The 18,156-nt window shown below is 43.9% G+C and overlaps 1 protein-coding gene across 3 annotated transcripts in view; it reads right to left on the reverse strand.

The window, feature by feature from the left end:
- Nucleotides 1–18,156, reverse strand: part of CHCHD3 (coiled-coil-helix-coiled-coil-helix domain containing 3) — a 272,908-nt gene that overhangs the window by 215,282 nt on the left and 39,470 nt on the right. For all 3 annotated transcript variants that reach the window (XM_030575376.1, XM_030575291.1, XM_030575452.1), the window contains exon 3: nucleotides 12,380–12,461. In XM_030575376.1, the coding sequence (XP_030431236.1) occupies nucleotides 12,380–12,461 (82 nt within the window). The remainder of the gene's footprint in view (nucleotides 1–12,379; nucleotides 12,462–18,156) is intronic.

An 18,156-nucleotide genomic window follows, 5' to 3' on the forward strand; every position in this document is an offset into this window, starting at 1 on the left:
ACTGCCATGCATTTTGTAAACACCCTCGGGGCCGTGGACAGGCCAAACGGGAGGACCGCAAATTGATAATGACGAGCCCCCACAACGAAGCGGAGGAAGCGTCTGTGGCGTGGCCAAATGGCAACGTGGAAATACGCGTCCTGCATGTCGAGGGCGGCGTACCAGTCTCCCGGATCCAGGGATGGAATGATGGTCCCCAGGGATACCATGCGGAACTTCAACTTCACGAGGTATTTGTTGAGTTCTCGCAGGTCGAGGATAGGCCTGAGGCCCCCCTTGGCCTTGGGGATCAGAAAATAGCGGGAATAAAACCCCTTGCCTTTCTCGTTTTCGGGAACCGCCTCTATAGCTCCTTTGCTGAGGAGCGTCCGCACCTCCTGCCGAAGGAATTGCTCGTGAGAGGGGTCCCTGAAGAGGGACGAGGAAGGAGGGCGGGAAGGAGGGAACGAAACAAACTGCAGGCGGTACCCCGTCTGCACCACGCTCAAGACCCAGCGGTCCGATGTTATTTGGGACCACGCCGGGAGGAAAAACGAAAGGCGGTTGGAAAACGGAGGGGAAGGATCCGTAGGGGAAACTGTTACTGCGCCCTCGAGCGCACCTTCAAAATGAAGGCTTAGGACCAGGCGGGGGTTTTGAGGAGCCTTGGTTCTGCCCCCCTTGGTTCCCCGACTGCCTGCGCCTCCCGTTCCTGCCGCGGCGCCTGTAAGGGTCCTGCCGCTGGCGGAACTGGGAAAACGGCCAACGGTGCTGCTGTTGCTGCGGCCTAAAGGGTCTACGCTGTGTCACGGGGGTGTGCATCCCGAGGGACCGCGCAATGACCCGGTTGTCCTTTAAACTCTTAAGTCTGGGGTCTGTCTTATCGGAAAACAGGCCCTGGCCTTCGAAAGGAAGGTCCTGTATCGTGTGCTGGAGCTCTGGCGGAAGGCCGGAAACCTGCAGCCAGGAGATGCGACGCATCGTAACTCCTGACGCGAGGGTACGGGCAGCCGAGTCCGCAGCGTCCAAGGAGGCTTGCAAGGCCGTGCGCGCGACCTTCTTGCCTTCGTCCAAGATGGCCGTGAACTCTTGGCGAGCATCCTGTGGCAGCAGCTCCTTAAATTTGTCCACTGCCACCCAGGAGTTAAAGGCGTATCTGCTCAGCAGGGCCTGTTGGTTAGAGACCCTGAGCTGCAGCGCCCCAGCCGAATACACCTTACGGCCAAGGAGGTCCATCCGCCTGGCTTCTCTGGATTTGGGGGCCGGAGCCTCCTGGCCGTGACGCTCCCTATCGTTCACCGATTGCACTACCAGTGAACCGGGAGTCGGGTGAACATGTAAATATTCGTACCCCTTAGAAGGGGCCATGTACTTCCTCTCGACTCCTTTTGCTGTCGGAGGGATGGAGGCCGGGGACTGCCAGATAGTATTGGCATTGGCCTGAATGGTCCGTATAAACGGCAGGGCGACCCTGGTGGGAGCATCGGAAGAGAGGATGGTAACAATTGGGTCCTCTATCTCCGAGACCTCCTCTGCCTGCAGACTCAGGTTTTGAGCCAATCGCCTGAGGAGGTCCTGGTGCGCCCTGAGATCCAGCGGGGGGGGACTGTTGGAGGAGGTACCCGCCACCGCCTCATCCGGGGAGGAGGATGATGAGACCCCAGGCACAATAGTGTCCAACTGAGGGTCTTCCTCAGCCCTCGCCTCTGTCTCCGGAGCCGCAGCGGAGTCCTGCTGTTTGGACCCTTCGTCCCCTTCCGGGGAGGGAGGGGGGCGAGACAAAGAGGCTTCAGGGGCCCTACGCTCCGCAGTCGCCGGCCTAGCAGGGAGCTGCTGGGGGCCCTGGGCCTGATGGTACGCCCAGGGTGTCCAGAATCCCCACTGTGGGGGGCCTTGGTCCTGCAGCGGCGGATCAGCAAACAGCGCCGCCTGCCGGTCGGTGCCCAGCGCATAGCCGCTGTCCGTCTGGGAGGACACGGACGGCTGCCTGGAGGGCCACGGCGGGGCCGACCCTGGATGGTACGGGTCTGCGCGGGCCGGCACGGAGGATCGTCTCGGTGCCGGGGACCGGTGCCGGGAGTCATAACGGTGCCGGGACCGGGACCGGGATCTGTCACGGTGCCGGGCGCTGCTTCGGGACCGGGATCTGTCACGGTGCCGGGCGCTGCTTCGGGACCGGGATCTGTCACGGTGCCGGGCGCTGCTTCGGGACCGGGATCTGTCACGGTGCCGGGCGCTGCTTCGGGACCGGGATCTGTCACGGTGCCGGGCGCTGCTTCGGTGCCGGGACCTACTACCAGCTCGGTGCCGGGAGATCGACCGGGACCGGGACCTGCCACCAGCTCGGTGCCGGGAGGTCGACCGGTGCGGCGAGTAGCGTCGGGACCTGCTCCTGGAGTCGCGGTGCCGGTGTCGACTGGAGCCTGACCGCGACCGTCTCGATGCCGACCGGTGCCGCGAGTGCGACCGGTACCGCTGAGGGGAGCGGTGCCGGGACTGCGAGCGGCGTCGGGATCTGGAGCGCCCAAGACGTCGGGGCCTGGATGGCGAACGACTGTCCGAGGGCGGTGCCGACATCATGGGCTTGCCTCTGGACGTGACCCGCACCGGAGGAACCGGGGGTGGCAGCCGAGTAGGCTCCGTCAGGGCAATAAGGTCCCGAGCCGAGGCGAAGGTCTCCGGTGTGGATGGGACCATTATCTCAACCCCAGATCTCATGGGGGAGCTCGGCGGCACCGGACTCAACAGACCCGCCGGGCCCGGAGTCAACGGTGCTGACGGTGTCGGCGGCGCCGCGGCCGATGTCGAGGCCGGGCGTTCAAGCCGGGTCTGCCTGGCCGGAGTATTAGACTTCGACGGCCTAGGCACTGATTCCGGTGCCGGAGAAGGTCGGTGCCGAGGAGTCTTCTCGGTGCCGGAGCGATCCGGTGCCGGTGCCGAAACCACGGTCTGCGAAGTCGACAGGTCAAGTGCCGCCTCCATTAGGAGAGTTCGGAGCCTCTGATCCCTCTCCTTTTTTGTCCTCGGCTTAAAAGCCTTACAGATGCGGCACTTGTCAGATCTGTGCGATTCCCCGAGGCACTTCAGGCACGCTTCGTGGGGATCGCTGGTAGGCATGGGCTTCTTGCAGGCCGCACACTGCTTGAAGCCTGGCGAAACAGGCATGAGCCTGGCGCCCGGTGCCGGGAAGGGCTAAGCCCCCCGGCCAGGAACTACTTAACAGCTATTTACTAAACTATCTACTTAACAATACTAATTAACAACTATCTATAGAACTAGAGATAAGCGATAAACAAGCGATAGAAACTAGGAGAGCTAGGGACGTGGAGGACAGCTATGCCGCGCTCCACAGTTCCAACGACCGACACGGCGGTAAGAAGGAACTGAGGAGCGGGCGGGCCGGCAGGGATATATATTGGGCGCCATGGCAGCGCCACTCCAGGGGGCGACCTGCCGGCCCACTGGAGTTGCTAGGGTAAAAAGTTTCCGACGAACGTGCACGCGCGGCGCGCACACCTAACTGGAATGGATGTGAGCAATCACTCGAAGAAGAAGAGTCCCTTACAAGTGAAACCAAGAGTCACTGAGAAATCCAGAGAGGATGGATGTGTTAGCAATTAATTTTTTTCATTATAAAAACAACCACTTTTTACAGGCACAGCAGAAGCAGTGCTCTTTCAGTAGGAATCTGAATGAGAGAAAAGTGTCTTGGGATACAGTGTTAACATTCGTCATGAATGTTTTGCCAAATCACATATGAAATACATGGACATATACACATATAGAACAGAAATAATCAAACAAAACACACAAATAAAATTTAGTTAAACTGAACTATTTCCCAAGATCAATAAGGTTATTTGACAGGCAAAGAAATTACGAATACTTGTAAGCAATAGTCACGGTTTGTCTTTTACAGCTCTTCTTTCACTCATCCTCGTTTCCATGAAATAAATCCAACACTCTATTAAGACTGACAACAAGCAAACCTCAGCTACAAGTTCATCAATATCATAATAAAATTTTTAACTTAATCTCTCTCCCCTTTTGAATTCCTTTTATACACTTTTTTCTGCACCTGCCTTTTAGACTGCAAACTCTTGGAGGCAAATGGATCTGTGTCTTATACAGCACCAAGCACACTGATGAACAAATAATTCTGCTTCCAGGGGCAGAATGTCAAGATATCTACCATATGTGAATTGCTATGCAGTTTGCATATTAAACCTGCCCCTCCTTCCATGTTCACCAGCTTGGGGGAGGAGAGGAGTTTGCAACAGTATTTAGGCCAGGGACCTGTCAGTCAGATTCTAGGGTTCTATTCCCAGCTCTGACACTAACATTCTGTATGCCCTGGGGCAAGTCAGTTAACTCCTCTGTGCCTCAATTTTCCCATCTCTAAAGTTCAGAATGCTTACTCTTCTGCCGCTCAAGGAATCTGTGAAGCATGTTAAATATTTGCATATGCTCCAACATACCCAAATGAAAGGCACAATCTGAGCAACTATAACAGTTATTATGTAGCCAGTCACCCACCACTGTTAACAAGGATAGTTCAAGTACCACCTACTGGCAGTAGATGGCAAGTCTGAGTAATAGCATAAGCCAGAAAACTATGAAAGTAGGATAACACTGGAGGGCTGGAAAATCTGAGATTTCATAATACATAAATTTGTTTCTTGGCAACAAACCCATCTAGCTTAATAATCATTTCTCTCTGTTGTGGATATAAATTTTGTTACTTTGTGATCTCTAGCGCTAGCTTAATGCTGTCACTCTCTCTCAAAGGCATGCATGCCGCTCCACTGAGATGTGCAGATTTCTCAGCAGAACTCAATGGAGCAAGTGAATCTTGCTGACCAGAAGCAGATTCATCTCTGAAGTTCATGAGCCATGGCACCATCTGGCACGATGCACGCCATCTCTGTGCCATCAAGACAAATATTTCCAATTACATTAAAATCTTTTACTGGCACATCTACAGCAAGTTCAAACTACCATCATTACCGATATGAACATATAGATATAGCTAACAAGTGAACATCAGAATAGTGACACAAGCCAAGGTAGAAATGCAAAGTCTATCTATCATCCTCCTGCCCCTTGAGGATTGCCCTGACAATCACAAGCACTGAAAATTTTATTCACATATTCTATATAATTTTGCATCTTGACAAAGAATTAAATCGCTAACATCACCCCCACACCTGCTTCTGACCCAGATACCATCCAGACATTTTAACCAACTTGGGGAAAAAACTGTGTGTAAACAAACATTTCCTGATTTTTACTGTTGTGAAACCTCTTACTCGACTCTTTTCGGTCATCTTTTACAGAATTATGTATATTTTAGGCTGTAAGCTACTCTGGGCAGACACATAGTTTTTCATTGTTTGAGAAGTTTCATGTACTCAATGCTAAGTAACATCCAAAGACTCTAACAGATGCCTAATTTGTTTTTTTAAAGAGTTGTACAGCTCTTTACACTAATTTTTATTCTTAGTTTTCAGTATATCAAGTCTAATTTGTTTCTAATATTGCAGGAATGTAGCTACTGATACAAAATGGTGAAGAGACTATGTGAACGCTCTGCTTTATTGTTTTCTATCTTTGTCCTTTTCTCAATATGCTTCTGGAACATTTAATGAAAAATACAGGGGCTCTGCTGTGACAAATTCAACACCTGTAAATTCCTATGACTGTAACCAAGTCTGTGTAGCTCAGTAGATGTGCCTGCATAATATTTCAAAGACAGTAAGTATAAACTCTGCTGAAGTTGAACTACAGTCACAGTATCACTTTTCTTATAATAATATAAAAAGTACATGAAAAGCATTTCAAATGTGGAAAAACAAACAGTAGAAACAAATAATGCAGCTATTTAAAACAAGTGCCTGTAATTAATGCTAACTCAGTCCCACACTGGAGTTTCTCAGGCAGTGGTCCCCAACCTTTTCTGTGAGGTGGCTGTCGGACAAGCAGCCCCCGAAATGCTGCCGTGAAGCAGCAACATCAAGAGGCAGCGCCGCCGAAATGCTACTGTGAAGGAGGGTCATCAAGAGGCGTCACCGCCGAAATCCCGCCAAAAATCGGCAGGATTTCGGTGGTAGTGCTTCTTGAGGTTGCCACTTCTCGGTGGCATTTCGGTGGCATTTCGGCGCTGCTTGTTCGCACTGGGAACCTCTGTTCTAAAGCCAGACTTTGCACTATCTTAAGGTTCTATGATTGAACAAGACATGGCTAACATGTGCTTTCTCCTCAGATCATTCTGAGCGTTGTCTTCATTTAAAAAGGTGTACTGAGGAATAGTCTATGTACAGCTAGCACATTAACCCAATTTGTCAGCATGGGTGGCTGCATTCCTAGTATAACCTTTGTATAGATGCATCATTACAACATTGTTAAGAAAAGTCAAAGGATAATCTGGTGAAAAAAGTAGAGGTAATGGAAACATAGGATGAAATTCTAGGTCCACTGAAGTCCGTGGCAGAACTCCCACTGAGTTCAATAGATCCAGAATAATCACCTCATAGTGTTAATTCTTTTAGTTTAATAACTACATGTGTTCTTGAGATAATCGTGGGCTGATCTGAAGACTGATCATTGTGTGACATATTGCCCAGGATTTAACTTGACATGTTCTCAGAGAAACAGATGAGCGGGTCATTTAGGGATCTGGGACAAAAATCTGTCTGGGGATTGGTTCTGCTTTGAGCATGGGGTTGGACTAGATGACCTCTTGAGGTCCCTTCCAACCCTGATATTCTCTCATTCTATGATGCGATGCAGCATCATACCCAGTCACCCAAACTCATACACGCAAAAGGTATCAAGCCACAGATCTGTATTTTACAAATACACACACATACTTTTTAAATCAAAGTCTTGGAATCAATGTAGTCTATGAAAGCACTGACAAAAATACAGCGCTCAGCTCTGTGGAAAATGTTAGGAAATGTTTATTCAAAAGTCAGCAGTTGGAGAAGGACCTTTGGAGGACTGAGCATGGAGACTTACCAGCAGGACGTAGTCTGATCTGGGCTTGCTTAAGTTGCCAAGAGACGTCTCTCCAGAATCCAGAGACTGGCCCATCAGAAATGACAGGGGTCCTGGCTGCCAACAGGGTGGTGGGGGAGACCAAATTAGGAGTACTTTGGACTCCGTGGTTCATGAAAAATAAGCCTGAAATGGGGTACAATATCAGCTTTTCTAGGGCTTGAAAAGGACAGTGGGCACTTCCAGATGGTTAGTCCTGAAGTGCATTCCTAAGTTTTAATTTTACATAATAAATTACAAATTTTGCTAATTCTTCCTCGAGTGGAAGTATGGTGAAAAGGGATTTCTGCAGCAGCCTTCAAAGAACACCCACTGTCCCTATCAGGGATCCCTGCAGAAAGAGGGGGGTTCCAAAGTAAAATTTCCTAGTGAGAAGTTTGGTGGTGGCAGCAGCTGGTAACCAATGCCAGGTCATAGGAAACCTGAGATCATGAGAAGCCCAATCCTGCAAATCCTTAAACACATGCTCATGTATGTGAGAAGCCCATTTGAACTCAATGTGCAAAGTTAAACATGGACATAATTCATTCCAACTCCAATTTTATTTTTAATTGAAAGTGACATAAAATTTATTAGATGTTGTTTTTCACTTTTAACCAATAACGAATGCAAAGTACCCCTCAATAACCAAAACTAGAGGAGAATATTTGAGAATTTGCATTTTTGTAATGAAGAACAGAATCCAGAAGCCACTAGTACTACTGTGTAATCAAGTCATTTCTTTCCTTTGCACTTTGATCTCTGAAGACAGCAGAAGTCATCCTATAAAGAGATCAGGAAGTAGCCATATACAGTGAACAGATGCACTTAGATAATCAGCACATTCCCTTTTTTATTAGATATCTCAGCTCAAACAATCACACCTTTCAGACGCTTCAAAGCACCTTTATGTTTAATGGCATTTTTACTATGAGAATAAGGTTGAAGAAAGCCGATTTTTTTTTGAAAGAAGAATAAAAACACAGCTATGTATCACATGCCATTGTGTGTAAAAAGCTATAAACCTAATTTAGCAACACGAAAGCATAAACTCGATGTACATTCTGATACAGTCCACCCTTAAGTGCTTTTATAAAGAAAAGCTAGCAATGAAAAAGTAATATGTTTTCAAATTAAATTGCTTACAAAAGAAATAAAAAGCCAAGCACAGCTAAGTTTTTATAATAGAATGTGGTATCATTTAACTGCACTAATGCAAAGAGCTGGGGTGAAACATTTAAAAGCTATTTTTTGATGCATGAGCATTCTGACAGGCACGCACCTCTCTACAAATTTCATCAAAAAAGATATTAGATGTGCTGACTTGCTTTTCCAGATAAAAGCTGTGAAAAAGATGTCAAAGGCTAAGGGTCAGAACTGGTGACATTTTTCTCTTGTCAAAGAGTCTGACAAATGGATTGAGGGAGCAGGTGAGAAGTTAATCACAACTGTATATTTTTTACTACTCACATGTACACCATTAGGTTCCTGGCAAATTGGCCTAGAACAGTCATGGAATATACCCCCATAGCATTGTGTCACTCAGGGACGGCTATCAACTTCCTTTCTAATACACAGCTCCAGATATACGAGCCTTGACATATGCACAATGTAAACCACTCCATGAAATTTCAGCAACACTTTTGTTGCATTTTGTCTTCTAATAGGTGCTAATGCATATGTAGGGAAACAGGATTAACCTAAGCCTCAAGATCTTATCTATATTTTTGTATTTGAATTTTAAAAAAATCAGAAGTATTCTTTCCCCACCAATGTTTATAACCATCTGGAAGGCTGCAAACAATTTTAAGCATTACATGGTAAGTGGGTTTGCTATGATATGTTCTGGACATGTTGGGCTACTAGTGTTTAAAGGTAAATTGTTTCCTTCCACGCTCTAACCCAATTATAATGAAGAATTACATGGACTCTGCAAATAGGTAGCGGTGGGCAGGAGAGGGGCCTTAGCAGACTGGTGTGGGAAGTTCCAGAAAAGGAAGACGGGGTCACATTTTGCTTCTACTAAAAAGTATGGATCATGACTCAGAACATTGCTGAGTAGAGTTGAAAAGGGATCCGGCCAGCACTGCTGACTGGGCTGTTGACTGTCTGGTTGGTGGCACCGTGCAGCAGGGCTGGCAGGCTCCCTGCTAGCCTCTGCGCCACGCGGCCCCCGGGAAGCAGCCAGTATGTTTGTCCCCCCCTCCAGCTCCTACACCTAGGACAGGGATGTGGCACCTATGGCTGGATCCGGCCCCATGGTTCATTTAATCCAGCCCGGAGTCGTTTCCCCCCAGAGCTGGAAATGCAAGCTCAGGCTCGCCCCGCTGCAGGGGGAAGCCCTGAGCCTCTGCGCCACCCCTCCCCCCCGCCCCCAGGGCTGGAGCCCCTAGCCTACGTGCCCCCCCCAGCAGGTAAGTGGCCTCTGGTTGATTTTTTTCTGTGGGTCAATGGTCTGTGACAGAAGAAAGGTTCCCTGCCAAGCCTGCTCCCCCAGCTGGAGCCCCCACTCCCTCCCCCGCACTTCAACCCCTTGCCCCAGCCCAGAGCCCCCTCCCATACTTCAAACCCCTCAGCTCCACCCCCAAGCCTGGAACCCCCTCCTGCACCCCAAACCCCTCATCCCTGGCCCCATCCCAGAGCCCACACCCCCAGCCAGAGCCCTCACCCAGAGAACATGAGCGAGTGAGTAAGGGTGGGGCCAGCGAGCAACAGAGGGAGGGGGCACTGAGTGAGCGGGGGCGGAGCTGGGGCCTCAGAGAAGGGGTGGGGCAGAGGGCAGAGCAAGGGCGTTTGGCTTTGTGTGAGTAGAAACTTGGCAACCCTACTGCTGAGACATCCTTCGCACCCTTGCTCCCTATATAGATTACTATCCTCTTCCCAGTATGAATAAACTACGTGGGCTAAACATTAGTTGCATAACGAACCTGAACGACATAAATCCATTCACAGAGGGACCTTTAGAGCAGCTTCTGTAGGGTTCAGCAGAGCCAGATCTAGAGTGGAACACTTGCAACCCCATAGTTCTATATTAGCCAGAGTAATTCTATTCATAAAACGCAAATACCAACTAGAATGTAATTCATAATAACTGATCAAGTCCTCACATCAAGATCAGTTTGAAAAAAATCTGCACTTCTTAAGACTGCAAGACCACTTTGACAAAATTAATGAACATTGTGCTGAAAACAACTTTTGCACACTGCATAGAATTAAAAAAAGAAGGAAAAAAAATCCTGATGCTTCTTTCCTACTCAAGAATAGTATGTAAAAGATTCAAAGACTACTGCTAAGATCTGGCAGCTGAGTTTTCTTATCATAGGCCACTCAAACCTCATCTTATTTTAAGACAAGATATGAGAGAGTTCTCATCACCTATAGTATTTTTCTTACATTGACAACAAAATTCTCTCTCACTAGCCAAATTCAGGCATGACTGTCAGCAGTGATCTTTGCAAAACATTAAATCAGATGTGGAAAAGAAGGTCTGACAAAGCCAGTCTGCCTTCTACCAAGGCAGAGCAAATGAAAATATCCACCAATCAAAATCTCTAGTCATAAAATAACAGAACCACAAAATAAAAATTTCCACATGGTAAAAATGTTTACAAATTGCAATAAGTGAATACTTCATGGAAGTACTAATCAAAATGTCTAAATTAAATTAAAAATAGCTGTAATATTTCAAAGGGAAGAGATTTTACCATAACATATTGATTGGCTTTACTGCTTAATCAAAGGGGACTGATTATGTTTTAGAGCATTTGTATTCTGGTATCCCATTATATACTCCGTCAACCTAATCCAATTAAATAATGTAGAGCTGTACAGGAAACAATTGAAATATATGCAGACAATTTTAGTAGTACTCATTACATTATGATTTAAGAAATCTACCATAACGAGCCTTTATCCCCACTCAAAAGGGAAAGGACAGTACTTGGTTTATGATTTTTGTTCCATATCTTTAAAAATATATATGATGCACCCAGAACATGAAAGGATTAGTTAACCTGAGTACGTGTAACTGACGACAGAACAGACATTCTCCAAAACCTGGTTAGTATTTCAAATATTTTTAAAATAATTGCTAATGGATAATTGTACAGTATTTAAAATATGTCCTAACAATTTCAGGATCCAAGGCCTCATAACCTCTTTTCCCTGTGATCCATTAAACAGCCACTCATAGTAAATAATGTTTGTGAGACATAGATAATAAATTAAAAGGACACACAAAGAAATCATGAAGGAGCTTCTGTCCACTGAGCTGTTAGTACAGCACTTTGCATCTTCAAAGCACTATTCGAGCACTAAGTATTAAAGCAGTTCCAGAAGCACCATAACAAAACACAGAAACATTGGACAAGAAACTAACACTTTTCCTGATGACAAAATGTACTCTTGATCAAAAGAGAAGAGTTCTAAGGCTGTGTCTACACTACAGAGGCTTGGTCTACATTTTAAAAAAATTAGGTAGACCTAGCTATGTCACTCAGAGCAATGAAACAAGTCACACCCTGAGCTCCATAATTAGATTGACCTAACCCCTGGTGTAGATGTGGCTAGGCTGATAGAAGAATTCTTCCATTGACCTGACTACTGCAGGAGACATGGATTAACTGCATCGATGGAAAAACCCCTTCCATCAACATAGGAAGCGTCTACACTATGCACTTCATTGGCACAGCTACATCATCGTTGCTCTGCCACTGTAACAGCTGTAATATAGAAATGCCCAGGCTATATCAGCATAGCTACGCAAGCATAACCCCATAGCGCAGATGCAGCCTACACCAACGGAAGGGGTTTTTCCCTCAGTGTAGGAATACCACCTCCCTGACTGATGGAAGAATGCTTCCCTCAACATAGCTACCATCGGCTTAGCTGCATCTATACTGCGGGTTCGGTCAGCATAGCTACGATGGTCAGGAGTGTGTTTTTTCCACACCCTGAACAGACATAGCTATGTTAACCTAACTTAAGAGCAGGCCAAACCTAAATAACACACCTCTTCATTTTTTCTTAGAGTTATTTCCATGCAGCAAAGTGTTTTCTAGGACTACAGAGAAGTCTGAGATTTAGTTTAAAAAGTGAAGAAACTGGCCTAACAAGGCAAGCCAGACTTGTGATGTAAAAGCAATGGAATATCAGTTACTTTGTTTTAACACATGCTTAACACCAAAACATACAATATAAGCAAAAGGACTGGTAAGGGTTTCTACTGATGGCACTGCAGTTCAATATTTACATTAAACAGATCTATACCTCCTCAGTTACTGTAAAAAGATCTATACCTCCTCAGTTACTATCAAAAGCATTAAATACATTTGAAAAATATAGTTAAAGCTGATTACAAACAAACCTTTTTTGAGCTTCAGTCTCTCTCCTGGCTTGTTCCAATGCCAATTCTTCAGTTATTCTTTTCTTTAGTTCTTCTTCATTAACTACAATTAGAAGAAAAAAAATTAACTGTAAATGTGAAAAATGTGTTGCAGGAACAGAGTATTATGTCCAATTACAGAAGCAAGCAAAATTTTGCAAACTTTTTTTTTATTTTCTTCATTTCTCTATTCAACAATCTAAGCATCTTCCAAATGTTAATACACACATTTTCTTTAAATTGTCTTCATTCCACATTTTCAATTAACACACTCCCACCAAAAAAAAGTTATGTCATGTCATAAGAGAGAGACACACACCACATATATCTTCCTGTAACTTTGAACCTCTAACACCTGAGCATCAACAAGTAAACTGGGTTAGGAGGGAAACAAGTTCCAGAAAGAAGGATGCTCCTCTGGTAGCTCCCTTTTGTTTAAAGGGACTATCTCCACTCTGGCAAGAAGAAAGAATCACATATTCGGATCCCAAAGCACTTAAGGTTAAAGCCAGCAGCCTGACCTCCACCCAGGAACTTTACAGAAATCAGTGCAATTTCCAGAGTACAGCCTCACACATCACTCAAATGACCTGCTGCATTTTGCATTTCCCTGAGACTAAATGGTCCCAATGTGTAGCACTACAGAGTGCAATTGCAGCAACCATCTCGCAAGCTGACACAGGCATGGATAAGGGAAGCAGGTCCACATAAGAGAAAGATTTACACACTTTTAGACTGAAAGGAAAAAAAAAAAAAAAACCTTCACCACAGGCTACTATTTGGTCTTCCAAAAATCAGTCATGAACCTAATAGAAGTCCAAGACTGCATAGCCTGAGTCAAAAACAGCTGACTCATCCCCCTCTCTCTTAACCAGGGCTAGAGAGCTCAACCAAGCCAGCTACTCCTGTTGCTCTCATCAAATCATTGTAACTGCTTTTGTCTTATCTGCATTTGGCCTAACCCAGCAGAGTCTCAAACTCTCTCCAATTTCATAGACACTGATTATTATTATTATATGAGATTACTCTATTTCCTAATGTGTACCAAATATGTATCTCATATTTTAGAGCATCTCAAAAAGCTAAAAACACAAAAGGTATCAATTAACCTTAAGGAACATGGATCTACAGTTCACATGTTGCACCACACACTAATCTCCCCCAGCACTTCAGTGAGCATCACAGATCAAAACAAAAGCAATTAAGAGTCTGTTAAGAATGTAGGAAATTTCTGTATTTTTATGGAGACTCAGTTTACCCACTCACTGTTTTATTGCTACCTACTTGGACTCAGATAGTTACTTTTTTCCAGATACTCCCCTAATGCTAAGGAGACAGGGTGGAGTGTCTGACCATCAATAAGGATCATCAACAAGTGAAAAAGTTATTAAAGTTCACATTTAAAATCAAATATACACAAGTTGAGAGAGAAGGTACTGTACCTGTGGGGTCAGGTTTGAGTTATGCGTGATTACAAGTATTGGTTACAAGGTTCAAGAGATACATACATATCACATAACCGGCACAGACCCAGATTGGGGTGCAGGAGTTTTTAAGGTGTCAGTACATGACCTGACAGAATGAAGGGAGAGCTGCAAAATAAGTGAAGCCAACTCTTTCCAGATCCCTAGAGAATGAGATGTTACTACAGCCATTTACACCCAGAGGCTGAGCAGCTCAGGAAAGAGGTACCAAAGAGCATGTTTCCTTAAAAAGGAGGAACCTTTTGGCTGCTGGACTAGTTGGAGCAGATAGGATTTACTGAAGGGGTCAGAACGAGAAACTGTGATTCAGAGAATTCATGAACTGGATGACTGCAGACCAACAGAGGGGTCTTGGAACACTGAAAGGACATGAAACCAAAAGAATGCTCAAAACTCATGTGAACCTGAGGCAGGTAATGATATATAGATGCTCATTGTTTTATCTGGATCTGTGCATCTCATGCTGTCTAAAGTAGAGAATTATTGTTCTAGAAATGCATCTGCAAGGCCTGTGTCCATTTACTTCAACTATCACATGTCCCTGGAGGGGTAAACTATAAACCTGAGTGCCCACAAGGGTGGAGCTCTGAATAAGGAAGTGCTTAAGCTTCTGGGGTGTCAATACTCAACCTGGGAGCCTAGGACATTTAGATCACAAGGATCCATTTCCAGGAGAGGCGCGTGACAGATAATTCAATAAGATCTACCAAAGATATTGTAAAAAATTGCCTTAAGTTTAAATATCTTTGGCGTCCACTGTATTATAAATGCAAAGTTTATGTATAATGGTGGGATTGTATGTAACTTCTCTAGGGAGGAGACATGGCCAATGTAAACCCTGGGAAATGTTATGAGCTTCAAAGGACTATTTTAAATATGCCAACCAAGAAGGAACTTGTGGGACAAACAAGTTGAGTGGGTTACCTAGGACATACCCGGGGGAGGAGGTGGTAAATGCAAATTCCCACCTCCAGACCCAACCTTTTAAAGCTACACATTAAGGAGAGAACCACTGTTTGACTACCTACATATTCATAGATCAAAGACCCAACTAGTATAAAGGAAAGACTCACCTCTGCATAGGGGTTCTTATTCTGAGCAAAAGGCATGATGAACTTGTAACCACGGAATAACCCTTGTGTGAGATTTGAAGGACTGAGTGCTACCAGAGCTCTTTTTGGAGCTGGAGAGATCTTTGGTAAACTTATTAGTATGCATATAGGTTCTTTAATTGTTCTACTGTGTTTTCTCTGTAATGCTTTCACCTTAAGAATAAATGTGATTACTTAAAACGACCTGTGTTGTACATTATAGCTGTGGACAATTACGCTGTTTTTAAGTTCTGAGGCAAAAGCAGCATACGCAGGGAACAGTGCAGCCTGGAAAAAACTCAAGACAGGAGGGAGAGATATGTAGGTCTTTGCCCAAGAGAGGTGATGTCTGGGAGCTGGAAGCTGAGAAGTGGGTGCCCTTGCTGGAACAGAGAAGCCAGAGCTAGTGACTAAAACCTTCCCACACAAAGCACAGTTTCTAGCTCCAACATCTCTGGCACTCCTCCTGTGCGCAGCCTGTCTGGTACTTCTTGTCACAGTTCAGGACAACAGGATCTGTATCCCCTTCCATAGTCCAGCAAGGGCACCCACTTCCAGCTCCCAGCCATCAACTCTTTTGGGAGGAGAGCTGTGTGTTCCCTTCCTGACAAAGGTTTTTCCAGGCAGCATGGTTCCCTGCCTATGCTGCTTTGTTTGCTCCTCAGAGATTGTAAACAGCATAAATGCCCACAGTTATAAGGTACCACACAGACATAATACAAAGATTGCAAAAAACATTTTACGCTAATCTGAATACATTAAACTTAACTCTGAAATATTTCAATATTTCACATCTCTGTTCAGCTCTTGGCAACATATGCACGTATACAGCATAACAATTATACTGCTTACCAGCATCAGTATCCTGAATTTTACTGTTCTTTTAACTTTTTTCTTACGCAAGAAGTCTAATGAAGCATGGAACTGTCTTTTAAAGTATAATAAATAAGATTCAGATATCAGCTCATACAGACATAACACATTTAACATGAACAATCAATCACATATTGATCAGCCAAATACTAATAGGGAATAAAAATGGAGTAGTAAATCACTGAATAAGATTCTGTTATAGAGGTGGAATGCTTCCCAAATGAGAAATTTATATCATCTCACCGAAGATTATAATTTCAAGAAGAGGACAACTTGGTATGAGAAAAAACAGTCTCAAAATTTCATTTGTCAGGAAAACAAAGAATCTGAAAGAAACTGCATCTGTTAGAACAGGTTCTGGGTAAAAGCAAAAGGACTTTTCGCATCTAATGGTAATTTCTGCTCAGATCAAAAGATATTCAAAACAGACAACTGGCAAAGAAAACTACCAGAGAACATTAGAAGCTGGTAGATAGGTCAGGTCAAACAAGTGTCATCCAGGGAAGGTAAAAATAAAATGGTTGCCAAAAAATAAATAAAAAGGTATAACAAAATGGAACAACAACAACAAAGAGAAAATAAAAGACAGACCCCACATTTTATTCCTATAACAAATCTTGAAATGTTTGCATCTCACAGATATTATACCGTTCCATAAAGAACTGGTGAATGGTACTTCAGTGTATACACCGTCAAAACTAAAGCCAAGTGGTTTTGCACCATAGCTCAAAAAATATACACTAAGAAAACAGAGAACCAATGCTTAATCCTAACCCACCACAAGGTTTTATTATGATAGAGGACAACTCCTGAACCAATCTATGATCCCAACCACACCAGTCTTCAGAATATGTAGTGAATTTAAAGTACTCATGGATTGACCAGCCCAGAAGACAGAGAGAAACATCATTGAAGATATTTAATTACATCAGTAATAAAAAAAAGTCATGAAAAACTGCAAGACAAATTTGGGACACCTCACACGATTTCTTAAATTTATCAGTTGTATGGTAGACAGCACAAGTGCCTTTACAAAAGACTACCAACACTGCCAAAAACTGAAAAAAAATACCAAAAAGAGATGTACAAGTCAATATAAAAAGTCAATAAATATTTGTATTTAAAGTATGTAAAATCATATGACACACAATCCTGGTATAGCTCCTGCCTGACCGTCTTAAGACTGGTGTGTTTGGGGCAGGTGGATTAGTTTAAATCAATTAAGGAGGAAACCTATTTATTTAACTCATTGATTGTTATCTTGTTCTTATTTGTAATTTTTTTCGTAATCACTAAGAAATAAAAAGTTTATTTGCAACTAAAAAATTAACAAAAACAGCATTTTGTTCTTAATTAGTTAAATAAAACTACTCTCAGTATGCTGGATACACAAGAGAAAAAGGTTATAAAAAGTTTAACAAAATATGTTTTGCATTTACAATGGATTTATCAAACTAAGGAAGTATTATCTGTAGTTAGCGAACTGAACTGTTTCTGATGAATATGTCCTTCAGGATTTAAGAACAAGCATCTGATTTTTATTCTGAGATTGGAAGAGGAAAACAAGCTTTCCCTGTTTTTTCAATTTCCAAACTGTTTCTAACTTTGAATGAATGAACTAGTCAAACAAACAGAAATGAAGAAAATATTCCCTCTGCACTTACAGAAAAGCCTATTGATATCAAAAGCTGGTTAAGCACTTCAGCAAACTCTGGTTCCTGGTGCATAGTCAGTGACTTCCACCAGTTCAATGATTTGACTTCGAATAAATTAAAGAGCAAAAAGTCATACATCTCTGAAGGAATTTAAGAATGAAGCACCAAAGTTGCGAACAAAATTATACACTAATTAAAATCAATTACTATACTGGAGGCTTAGAGGGTACCAAATGTTTTACTTAAAAAAAGCAATAGGGGAAATCCTGAGTTATTATAGCCAAACAACTTTAATTTGATACTGAGTAAGATCATTACAAAAATAGAACTAGTAAACAACTGTAAATAAAAATTATTCAAATCTAATATTATTCTTTAACAATAGACCTCTACCTCAATATAACACTGTCCTCAGGAGCCAAAAAATCTTACTATGTTATAGGTGAAACTGCAGTATATCAAACTTGCTTTGATCCACAGGAGTATGCAGCCCCGCCCCGGCAGAGCACCACTTTAACGCGTTATATCCAAATTTGTGTTATATCGGGTTGTGATATATCGAGGCAGAGGTGTATATCAACCAAACAGTGGATGAAAGATAACCTTTGACAAATTTATTCACAAGAGGCTGTTAAGAAAACCAAGCAGTCATGATG

Source organism: Gopherus evgoodei, chromosome 1 (genome assembly GCF_007399415.2).
Source record: "Gopherus evgoodei ecotype Sinaloan lineage chromosome 1, rGopEvg1_v1.p, whole genome shotgun sequence".
Lineage (NCBI taxonomy): Eukaryota > Metazoa > Chordata > Testudines > Testudinidae > Gopherus > Gopherus evgoodei.